At 38.0% G+C, this 12,817-nt stretch overlaps 1 protein-coding gene across 4 annotated transcripts in view; it reads right to left on the bottom strand.

The window, feature by feature from the left end:
• Positions 1-12,817, bottom strand: part of LRRC49 (leucine rich repeat containing 49) — a 198,132-nt gene that overhangs the window by 138,498 nt on the left and 46,817 nt on the right. For all 4 annotated transcript variants that reach the window (XM_063698671.1, XM_031002242.3, XM_055363653.2 and 1 more), the window contains 3 exons: positions 11,715-11,817; positions 7,978-8,181; positions 160-226 (listed from right to left, as the gene is read on the bottom strand). In XM_063698671.1, coding sequence (XP_063554741.1) covers positions 160-226; positions 7,978-8,181; positions 11,715-11,817 — 374 coding nt within the window. The remainder of the gene's footprint in view (positions 1-159; positions 227-7,977; positions 8,182-11,714; positions 11,818-12,817) is intronic.

The raw sequence follows: 12,817 nt of genomic DNA, 5'->3' as shown, positions 1-12,817 counted from the left end.
TACCAAATCTTCTATAAATAAGCTTGATACCTTAGAAATTTCAGTGAATCAATAAAGAAACTCTTGAAAAATTCAATGCGAGTATGATTCTTAAAACTTTTATACCATTTTCCTGGACTTCTTTTCGAAAAAGAAAGAAATGAAAGGGCTTTACAATACCTGATTTCCATGAAGATCCAAGACATCTAAGCTTTTTAGATTCTCCAGATTTGAGATTTTCTTGATTCTGAAAACCAGAATAAGTAGAATAGAAATACGGATGTATCACATCTATCTGTAAACCAAAGTATGCTAAGGCATAAAGGTGTAACTCATTTTAATTTACTCTGTCTACATATATAGTTATATATATTCAACAATAATATATTTCCCTCTGATTTATTATAATTTAAAAAAATGCAATACCACTCAAGAGAAAGAGAGTTTAAATGTTACATCATTAGAAAAGAGCAATCCTATGTCTAAGAACCTTAAGTCAAGGCACTTATTAAAGGCAGTTCTTCACATTAGAATATAATCTAAACTCCTTACTTCTGCCTACAAGGCACTAACCTGGCTGCTGACCTTTCAGCCAGCCTTATCTCCTACCACAGGCTCGCTCACTCACTCTGCTCCAGCCACAGAGGCATTCTTGCTGTGTCTCTAACCTGGCAAGTACATTTCCACCTTAGGGTATTTATTCTTGCTGTTCCTACTCCCCTAATGTTCTTCCCTCAAAACTTCACATTATTCAGGTCTCAGATCAAACAGCTCTTCAAAGTTGCTTCCAGATGACCATATTTAAAATACCTTTCCCTTCCTGTCCCCATTACTCTTTCCTTTTTCTGCTTTGACTTCACAGAATTGATCGTAGCCTAAAATTATATTATTTTGTGTTTAAATTTTTAAAAAATCTCTCTTGCCAAATCAAAATGTGAGCTTTAAAAGGACATTCTGACATGTTCTCTACTCTATCCCCAGCACTCATAACAGTGCCTGGTGCCAAGTAGGTACCCAATAAATATTAGTTTAATGAATGAACGAACATACTAACTAAATGAATAAGTTGTATGCACAAGGGTATTCATAATAGGATCCTTTATGACAGAGACAAACTGCATACCACCTAAATGCTTTCTACTGGGACCTGCTCAGTTTGTAAAATGCTTATATTTATTTGAAATTTTTGATATGCCAGATGGGAGCAATGGCAAAAAAAGAACAACAAATTAAGTTCATACAACCCATCTTTATCACCACATATTTATCACCATCTATTTTTGTTGTCCTTGTTTACTGCCTCAAAGAACCACTTCCACCTCTCTGTTTTCAGAACTTGGATCATCCATTGAATAATATACATGTTATCTATATATAGTGTGTATATATGTGATATATATATGTAGTGTGTATGTATATACATACATACTGATCATTACCATGTAAACATAATGCAGACTTAAACTTCATTAATTTCTGTCTCCACTTGATCTCAGTTATATCATTGCCAAATCAAGAATTTTATTACCACAAGCCAATTCAATCCAATTTAATTTATAAAAATATTTCTCATATGCCCACCATGTATCATCGCTGTGTAGCTGTAGATCTTCTTCACTCCCTTATCACACACACACACATACCACACTGCCTTATGACCACCACCTCCTCATCAGTCTCCTCTCACATCATCACCCTGACAGAATCTGTACCCTATTCCTACCTCACTTCATCCAAATCATCAGCATTCTTCCGGACTCACTGGACTCTTTCACTAGCCTTCACCTAGTGCCAGGCATTTAATACTATCCTATCTAGAATTTAAATCTCTCAAATAGCTAAATTAATAGCCCAACCAGATGGCAAAACAGCTACAACTTTCTTTTTTTGTTTGTTTTGTGTGTGTGTGTGTGTGTGTGTGTGTGTGTGTGTGTGTGTGTGTGTGTGTTTTGAGATGGAGTCTCGCCCTGTCGCCAGGCTGGAGTGCAGTGGCGCAATCTCAGCTCACTGCAACCTCCGCCTCTCAGGTTCAAGTGATTCTCCTGCCTCAGCCTCTCGAGTAGCTGGGACCACAGGTGCGAGCCACTACACCCTGCTAATTGTTGTAGTTTTGGTAGAGACGGGGTTTCACCATGTTGGCCAGGATGGTCTTGATCTCTTGACATGGTGATCCGCCTGCCTCACCCTCCCAAAGTGCTGGGATTCCAGGCATGAGCCACCGCGCCCAGCCCAGGTACAACTTTCAACACAATTTTTCCTCTGCCTGCTTTGCTCCTGAGATACCTACAACAGTTGCAGAAAATTATAGTACCATAATCATACAGCTTAGGACAGAGCCATGCTTTCTAATAGCTATTAGAGAAGCCTTTTATTCCATTATTTTATACTTCCAAGTTCACATTCCCTAAAACAGTGGTTCTCAAATTTCTGGATTTATCAGAATCACCCAGAGTGCTTGTAAAAACACTGACTATTTATGAGTTTCTCTTACTCTCCTTTGACCCAGCTTTGTCATCCCGCTGGTTCCTATATTATTGAATTAATTAAAATGCTGGCCTGTGATTACTATTTGTCTGAGAATCATATTTTTAACACCTTGAAAATTATACATCAGGGATAATGGAGATTGTATCACCCCAGAGTTCTCCGATTTGAAGAATCAATGTAGTCTGTTTCTGTCTTTATGAGAAATCCTGAGCACCTTTAAGGCCCTTCAATCAGAGAAACCATCATGTGCAGTATGTATTCCCTCAGAATTCCACCAGGGCCTCACATATTCACTCCCTATCTGTTGTGACTGCAACCACCTTTGCAAAATTGAGAAATCTAACATAACTGACTCCATCTTGCTTCTAATCATACAAGCTAACTGTCTTTGCTCATTCGTGCACATAGGCCAAGCTAACTATGAGAAAAATTTAGTTTACAGTTTAACTTTAAACCAAGGATGATAACAGTCCCTTCCTGAAACTAACCTCATCTTTGTTCAGGAACCAAAAACATCTTCATAAAACTAATGAAAGATGATAAGGTTAGAATTATGTTAGGGGCCTGAATTCTGCTAATACGGAGGCATAAGTAAATGATAATCAGTCATTGTTTTCTAACCTACCTTTTTGTAATTGCTTACTGCTCAGGAATCACAGAGCCAATGGTAATAAGATTTGTGACTTCTCCAATTTCCCCTATAAACAACACTGTTAGTGAAACCTAAGACTAGTGCTTGAGATATTTTTCAGATATATTTTCACATTCTGGTAGACCAACTGACACCACCCAGACTGGTGATTTCTACTCAGGAACTGACTCAGTACAAGAAGACAGTTTCAACTTCCCTGTGATTCCATCCCCAATCCAACCAATAAGCAGAACCCATATTCCCTAGCCTCCTGCCTGCCAAACAACCCTTGACAATCCTAGTCTCCAACTTCTTAGGGAGGCAGATTTGAGAAATATCTCCTCCTCCATCCTCCTCACTTGACTGCCTTGTGATTATTAAACTCTTACTCAGTTGCAACACCTGCTGTCTCAGTGTATTGGCTTTTCTGTGCAGCAGGCAAGAAGAACCCATTGGGCTATAACATGACTTCTGCTATTCGTTAGCTTTGACACATAGCTGCTTTATGACTCTCACATCAGATTCGGATCGCCCAGGTGAACAGGAAGAAAAACAGCCAAGTCGTTCAATCAGTTAAACCCAAGACCAACCAAACATCTTGCTCTCTTGTTCTCACGAGTTGCCTTTGGCATAAATTCTCTTTCCACCCCCAACACCTGAAATGACCTAAAAACTTACCCAATTCTAAAGAATTCAGAGGTAAATGAAGGCATCAGTTGACCTAGAAGGCCCCTACTGGTCAGATTAGGTATCGATGTGAGGAATTTGCAGAATCCTAGCCAGTGCCCCCAAATTTGACCATTTTTACGTTAACACCAATGTGACCTGAAAGATTTATTTAAAAAAGAAGTTCTTCCATTGAATAGAAACTGAAACTAGAAAAAGATGAGGCTCACCCATCACCTGAGGCCTCTAGGGATATATCACAGCCTGTCTCTGCAGGCCACATTATGTTACTGATGCCAGGATAAAGACCTCACTACAAGACCTATATGAAGGCTTAGCTTTTCAGGTGTCAGAAACAAATCCTTAAGTGGGAAACTTCAAGGAGTCAAAAGGAAGGAAACAGAGAATCCCAGGTTCTAAGAGTTTTGATCTATAATCCTGGGTGATCAGAAGAAAATGCAGAGAAGTTCTATGCATTAGCCTGTAATGACGAGGGTGGCAGAGGACCTGGAGAGGATAAGCAGGAGATACTGAAGGCAGAACAATTAGAGAACAAGAACTTTGACAGCAATGTGGGGTTGGGAGTTCTTTAGTATCAACAGAAACCTCACATACAGAACCTGAGCAAGGTTCTTTCTTAGCTTTAGAGTAGAAATCTTTGTTGGAGTTGCCTGAACCCAGAGGCATGATTGCCCTGGATTTCCATATATGGTTCCACTGCCTTGGACCAAACGACAATGCAGAGCTTTGTAATGTGGGAAGGAGAAAGCTTTCTGAACTTGACCAACAGGAAGCAACAAGTCATCTAACACAAATGCAAGAAAAGACAGGGTAGCAGATGTACTTCCCTCTTTACCAGCATCCTCAGCCAGGTTTGCTTAATGTTCACAAAGTACTAACCCAGGACAGATTTCCATCTTCACAGCTCACAGGCCCCTTGCTGTGACAAAGTCAGCTGGCTGGAGACCACTTGGCATTTGTTTTAGGGATCAGACTTGCATTTCACTGACACTTGAAAAACACGCAATAGGGGAGAATATGGAAAGTTTTCTTCTGACTCATTTTCTTTTTGATTCAAGAACACTAATAGTTCTAGAACTGTTCAACAGCTATTCCTTTATGTGAAAAATAAAATAAGATTAAAACCAAACAAATAACAAATAAAAAAGATGGAGGAGTAGAAAGAGGAAAAAGACACAGCATTAGATTGCTTTTACTTCACTAAATAATGACATAGTAGAAAGGCATTAAGTCTCTTAGAGTTGAAAGAACAAAAAGACCTTAAATAAAGTCAGAAGCTCAGATAGACTGGTACCTTCAAGGCACAAGTTATCAAAAACAAAAACAACAACTTAAAGAGTAAATTCTAAGAAGCCAGAGAAGCTGAAAAGTACAAATAGGAAAATAGAATAGATGGAAAGATGACTTAAAATGGTAGGAACCAGGAGCAGTGCTTAAATACGAGAGAAAGTGATTTTAAATATCACTAAAAATATTAACTCAAGGACTAAAAGCAGGGAATAATGATAATGATATTAAAGAATAACTGCAAGCAAGGCAAATAAATCAGTAACTCTGAGGATCAGAAACTAGTAAAGAAATCTCTGGGTGGCTGGGCGCGGTGGCTCACGCCTGTAATCCCAGCACTGTGGGAGGCCGAGGCAGATGGATCACAAGGTCAGGAGATCGAGACCATCCTGGCTAACATGGTGAAACCCCGTCTCTACTAAAAATACAAAAAATTAGCCGGGCGTGGTGGTGGGCGCCTGTAGTCCCAGCTACTCAGGAGGCTGAGATAGGAGAATGGCGTGAACCTGGGAGGTGGAGCTTGCAGTGAGCGGAGATCACGCCACTGCACTCCAGCCTGCAGCCTGGGTGACAGAGCGAGACTCTGTCTCAAAAAAAAAAAAAAAAAAAAGAAATCTCTGGGCAAGAGAATAGGGGAGCACCTGGGCAAGAGAATAGGGAGCACCTGGGCAAGAGAATAGGTAGACTAGGGAATGCCTTAAATGTATGAAAAGTGAACTTCCCTTCTCACCTTACTCAGTGAACTGCTCTGGTGGCATACCCTTATTGTATAGACTTTGTATATATCTAACTTTGCAAAAGTCACTTTGCCTTTCCATTTCTCCATCTGTAAAAAGAGGAAGCTACTCTCTGAGGTCACTTCAAGCTCTAATAATCTATGATTCTATAATCTCCCTGCTATGGTTTGAATATTTGACCCCACCAAGCATCATGTTAAAATTTGATCCCCAATGGGTTGCCTAATAGCAACATAAACAGACTAAGATACTCTCCAAATTTGCTCAGACTACATAACGCTTAGCTTAACACTGAACTAATTAATAAACTACACTGATAGGAGCCTTCATAGAAACTATGGAGGACAGACAAGAGCCTAGCACTCTGGGACATGATATTGGGAAAAGTATCTTATATTATCACTAGGTAGTGAGAATAAAGACAGTCAAGGCTTTATTTTGGGTACACAATACCCCAAACTATGGCACATTGGCATACTGAGTAATTTAAGCTGAAGGAAATTGAGAAAATCATATAAGGAGGAAGCTCAGGCTGGGCGCAGTGGCTCACACCTGTAATCCCAGCACTTTGGGAGGCCAAGGCAGGCGGATCACAAGGGCAAGAAATCGAGACCATCCTGGCCAACATGGTGAAACCCCATCTCTACTAAATATACAAAAATTAGCTGGGCATGGTGGCACGTGCCTATAGTCCCAGCTACTCGGGAGGCTGAGGCAGGACAATCACTTGAACCCAGGAGGCAGAGGTTGCAGTGAGCCGAGATGGCGCCACTGCACTCCAGCCTGGTGACAGTGCGAGACTCCATCTCAAAAAAAAAAAAGAAAGAAAAAAAAATGGAGGGAGCTCACTCTCTGACCTTCTCCCACCTTTCTCCCCTAAGGCCATAAAAAGAATTCTCTGATCTACCTACCCTACCTTAAATTTAAGATACTTTTCCTAAGCTCACTGTCTGAGCTTCTCTCACCTTTCTCCCCGAGGCCATAAAAAGAATTCTCTGATCTATTTTCCAGATAGATGGAAGTATCTGATCTATCCCTTCCCTTTTTGGATATAGGGCAGGATTCCTCTGGAATGAGGGTCTTATGACGCTCACGGAAGGAAGCAATGGAAGTAAAATACATAACATACCCCAAAAAAGGGAATGAAGACACAGAGACACCAAGAAGAATCTGAACAAATAGGCCTTGCTAAGTTCCCCCAGTTTATTACCATTAGATCATACTTCCTTTTGTCCAATCACACTGTCCACTTGTTATCAAGCCTCAGCCTAAAAATACACAGTTTTCCCTGTTTTGGAGGATATTCATTTACAAGGGCTCTTGTGTCATGTAAAAGTTGTATTAAATAAATTGTTAATGCTTTTCTCTTGTTTAATCTGTCTTCGTTATAGAGTGTCGGCCATGAACCTTGAGATGGGTAAGGAAGAGATAATACTTTTTTTCCCTGCAACGAGTAATCCAAGACCCATGCTAGGGTGGGAGGCAGGGAAAGATGGAGGAGGAGAACCTAGCCTGGTTATAATATATATCTAAAGTCTTCATTTGATAATATAAAAATCATTTTTGGATTTTACTATAAAGCCCTTCTTTGTAGGCATTGCAAAAGCTATTCAGTAAAATAGAATGAAAAGTAGTGAATGAATCTCAGAGAAATGAGTCAAGAACTGTATAGTTGCACTACGGAATAGAGTTGTATAAAAGGAACTGGGAAAGTTCATATAGGATGTAATGTTAGATACAAACTGAAACTACTGTCTAAAAAAGAATCAATTTGTGAGATAATCACAAAGTATCGAGTGTCTACCCTCAGTCAAACACTGGGAAGAGTCACAAGTGAAACACATAAGCCTAAAGTGAATACACATGTCTAAAGTAAGTTCTAAGAAAACAAAATCAAGGCCAAAGTCTGCTATTTACTTCCCTATAAGATACAGCACTGGAAAGCAATGGAAGTAAAATACATAATAAACGTTATCTGGTGTGACAAATTGTCATACTAAATCTCATGAAACAAATTATGACTGGATCTTAATCCATTCAACTAATTCAAATAATTTTTAAAAATTTTTAGCCTATTCATTTCTTAAGTATTATTCAATTCTAAGTTGTCATCTCCACATTAATCCTACACATAACATTAGGCTACAAAAACTGCTCTACAAAGAATACCTGTTTTTCCCCAACAGAAGGACACGAAGACACCTCAGAGTCGAAAGCCCACTAATTTCTTCAATCTGGTTATCATATAAATCCAAGGATATTAACTTCTGTAGATTAGAAATATTTTGTATCCGAGTTATAAAATTGTGTTGAAAGTTCAACAAACGAAGGTGGTCTTCCCCATTGATGATAGGACATACGGTCAGCTTTTGTCTAGAAAAAATGTTAAAAAGTTAATTAGGTTATGATTCAGCCACTTACCTCTACTTACAAATATTAGTAGTAGTATCTTTGTGCTCCCATTCTGTGAGGAGAAAAAAATAAGTTGGACCACTTCCAACCCCCATGAACTAAGTGACCTATATTTAATTGTAAATCATTCACACACAAAAAGCCAATAGACTTTGACAGGGTTTATTATTAAAATTATGTCTAAGGTCTCATTGTATTTAAAAAACTCAAATTTCAGTTATTTCACATGAAATTGACTTAACATGAGAAAACATTCAACATAATTGCCTTTTGTGATAGAGGTTTAAATGGCTGAAGGAATCTTGTCACATAACCAGACAAATGCCCTGGGCATCAATCCACCAATGTAACGATTGCCCAGGCAACTAAGTCATCAGAGTTAAAAACATATAAAAATCTCAGAGAATCATAGACTCTTGAGCCAGATGACATCTTCAAAAGAGCAAGAAATTCAGTCATCTAGAGTTCACTTTGATTAAAAAAAAAAAAATTCAACCTGAGATCCATTAATGGCAAAGTGGTCCTTACTTAACATTTCCTTAGAAACTAAGATTTTAAGTATATGTTTACATGCTCAACACTTTGAACTTTGCAGAACATTTAGAGTACTACAGGGTAGGATGAAACCTTAAAAATATATGCTTTGAGCTATATTTAAAACAGTAAGCCTCTATTATGCAAAATGTTGTAACATACTACATGTGAAGTAAATAAGTTCAGGGCCCTTTAAGAATTCTAGTAGTAAAATAATAGGGGCAGACAGGAGGTCCCGCGTGATTCTACTCTGAGAGGTTAAAATACAGCTCAAGGAAAATACAGCTCTATCTGAGTGTGAACAACTCTAATAGGGAAGTTTATTAGAAATATTCTCTTTCAGTAGAAATCAAGTTAATGAAAGCTTTAAAGAAAATATATCAGAGTGTTACTAGCATAAGTGAAACTATGACAGTGATCAGAATCTTCCTGATAAAGAGAAAAAAGAATGATTCGCAGAAAAAAAATAACTGAATGTTAATGGCTAACAAATATATGATGTTTAAAAATATAGATTCTGAAGAAACCTGTTTAAGATAGAGGAAAAGAAAAGGAAATTTTGGGCAATAGTTTAATTATTTTAATGTGTGGTTAATTTTATAATTCATTTCATGTATTCAATTATTTTTTCACAGAATATTTAAAATTCACTTCATATATTCAATTATTTTATCACAATATTTTATCCAACTATTTTATCAGAACTGTGATAAATCAATAAATTTAGTATATAAATTATAAATTAATAAATTGTAAGTATTCTACCTTAAAATTTGTATCTTTGTGCATCAGCTTAACAAAAAATTTAAATCATCTCACTTTTCCTGCTTCAGTCTTTTTCTTTTTCTCTTAGTTAAACTTACTGATACCCCCCAACTTCTATTTCATCCAATTCTTGAATCGGTCATCACTAAGACAGGAAAATAAATAACCTCCATCCTCCCTCTTACCTGAACTACCATAGATTGAAATAAAGTCACTTTCTCTGATTCTAAACACAGTGGTTAAGTCCCAGTGCCAAGGCTCACTTGTATACTGCTTAACCCCACAAACCCCTGTCACTCCAACAAAACAAGCAAGCAAACATACATAATAACTAGAGACCCACTGCCCTCAAGGGGAGTTTCTAGGCCTACAAAACTCCTGAGTTGCTACATCCTACCCCATTACTGATACATCTAACAGACTATGCCTTTGCTTCTGTGTTTCCTTCTTGGTGCCGATAGGCTGCCTTCCTGGTAATCCAGGCCTAACCTAACTCCCAAAACAGCCAGAGCCTAGCTCTTCCAAGTAGTTCTTCTCAGGGTTGGCTTCTGCCCTTGACCCCTCAGGCTCCTAGCTAAGAAGCTGCACAGCATGGCAGATCTGCCTTCGGAAATCACTGGCACTACCCACTGGCTCTCAGAAATGATACCTGAGTTAGTTCCTTGCTGCTAGCCAACCTTTCTTGACTGCACATCCTGGTTCTTGTCAAATGGTGCCTAACTTTATGATATCTTTGTGATTCTGTCATTTTACAACCAACTTTTGAAGCGGAGTCAGTTCTCTCAATCCTGACTTTCTTGATAAGCAAGTCTCTGCCTGATCAAAGTTTGCTTCTCCACCCCAGAGGCCCATGCTGTTAAGGACCCATCTTCACAATTGCCTGAGTCATCCCAAGCTACAAAGGAAGTGCCTAACTTGTTATGTCACAGTCTTACAAATACTGGCTCCTGTTAATGTCAAGTAACATGAAACTGAAGGGCTGAGGTACTATTCTTGGCCAGTCTTTTAAAGATCAAGAGAAAAGTTACCAAAAAAATCCCTCAAAACATTAAAATAATACCATGAAAGTTATAAATATTAGACAGCATTCTCATAAACCACTTATACCGCAAAGATGTCATGAGAGATACTGCCCTTCAGTGTTACTTTTCCTACAAAAGAACATGTTAGAACCTCCAGCAGTTTTTCCCAACTATAAACACAGATAGTTCATTATAATTTGTTGTCAGGTGTGCACTGCTAAGCTAAAGGTATGCAAAACAGAGATGTTTTCTCTGCTGGTTATACCACTGGGGTAGATAGAGATTGGGATCCTTCACCCACCATGCTACTGTGGATAGTTTCCTAGATGTAAAGATGGGGATCGAGTTCTAAATATATTCTTCCATTAAAAAAAATTTTATCAAGAGCGTGTTTTGTACCAGGTTCTGTTCTAAATACCAATAATACAGAACTGGACAAAAATTTCTGTGCTTATGGAACATATATTCTAGTAGGAGACAGACACTAAACATAATAAGTAAATAGTTATTATGCTATAGGGTAATAAATGCTAAGAAGAAAAATAATGAAAGCAGAGAAGGGGGCTAGAGACTTCAGTGTGGAAGGGGTTGCAATTTTGGAGAGGATGGCCAGAGAAAAATCATCCCTGAAATGATGACATTTGAGCAAAGACCTGAAGGAAATAAGCCTAGAGATATGAGAAGGAACAGCATTCCAGGCAGAGGGGATAGCAAGTACCAAATTCCTGAGGTATAATCACTCTTGGTGTATTCAAGGAACAGCAAGGTGGCAGGTATGATTGGAGCAGTGAGTGAAGGAGAGTGTAGGAAGAGATGAAGCCAGTGAAGTAACAGGAAACTAGACTGGATAGGGCCTGGGAAGCTCATGTGAGGATTATATTGTGGTTTTTTTCTATACTACAATCCATTTTTCATCAATGTCATATTTTAGAATTGCTGTAGTACTCTTGTGAAGTATAGTCAAGCTCTTTTATGTTATATAGATATAAAATTCCTCACCATACCTCAGGAAAGAGAAGCAAAAAACTGGTTAAAAAAAAATTATATCTAAATAGGAGAATTGAATAACTGGGGAACAGGAGGAAGGAGGGAGACTTGCATCTTTCAAGTCTTGTACCACGTCTATGTATTACCTAGTCAAAAAAAAAAGAAAAGAAAAGAAATTGTCCTCACCTTTCTAGGCTCAACCTGTCTGAGTAAAGAATTTTCTCTTCAGAAGAACGTTGAAGAATAGGAAATGATGACAATGATGAGCTCACCAAATTAATATGATCACCTATTAAAAATGATATACAAATTACTTAATTAAGAAAAACCTTCGAAGTCTTGAAACTAAAGTCATCTTATATTTGGAGAATTTTAGCACCATAAATATCTTATCTAAAAAGTATAGTTTCCATAGCTCTCCATATTTGAAATTAATTACTAAGCTGAATTTGTTTCTTTCCTTCTTAAACCTAAACTGTGTGTTCCATGTATGCCAAATAATTTTTCCCTTGCCTTACAGATTGGTTGAAAGTACAGAACTAGTCCAGTGCTATCTTCATCCCTTTGTAATCCTGACTCCTTGTCTTAAATTCTAACTGTGTATAACTAAAATGATAGTCCCTCATTACCAGATATATTTGGGCCAGCACTATGACAGCCCTGCTGGATTTTGGATTTTGAAGGTGTCTTAATGGAAGAATCTCCAAATGCTGATAAGGAACTCGTGGCAGTTTTCATTTCCAGCCCATATAGTTCTGTCACATTTGTTGTGGATGAGATGCATAGGAAATACACAAAAAGTAGTTTTGGATAGCAGATGTAAACCTTGCATCATCTCTTTCTTTGTAAGTTCAGCCACTATTAGTAGAGAATATTGCCAAGATACCAAAGTGGATGTCAGTAAATCTAGCATACCGTAGTTAGGGTCCACAAAGTATATGACACCCCTCTAAGGCTTATAGGCTGTTTGTTAGATGGTGTCCTTGCCATTATGTAGCTTTCAATCTAGCAGACTGAAATTAATAAATACACATATGAAATTCATAAATAGAACAACATACATAAATGCAGAATAAAAAGAATACCTATTTGTAAGTTTGCACATAAGTGTGTCTGGTTATTTTTTACTTAATGAAGGTGGTTACAGATGAGTTTGAGGGGAGGTGAATATTAAGATATTTTCTAAAGAACTAGAAGAATGTAAATGGTCAAGAAGAAACAATGAGAAGTTCCAGAAATGAGGTAAGAATTTGAGTAATGGGTCAAACGTGACAGTTTGAATGCCAGAG

The sequence above is a fragment of the Gorilla gorilla genome, chromosome 16 (assembly GCF_029281585.2).
Source record: "Gorilla gorilla gorilla isolate KB3781 chromosome 16, NHGRI_mGorGor1-v2.1_pri, whole genome shotgun sequence".
Classification (NCBI taxonomy): Eukaryota; Metazoa; Chordata; class Mammalia; order Primates; family Hominidae; genus Gorilla; species Gorilla gorilla.
Note: the sequence above shows the minus strand (reverse complement) of the source record. Positions and strands in the feature narration are given on the sequence as shown.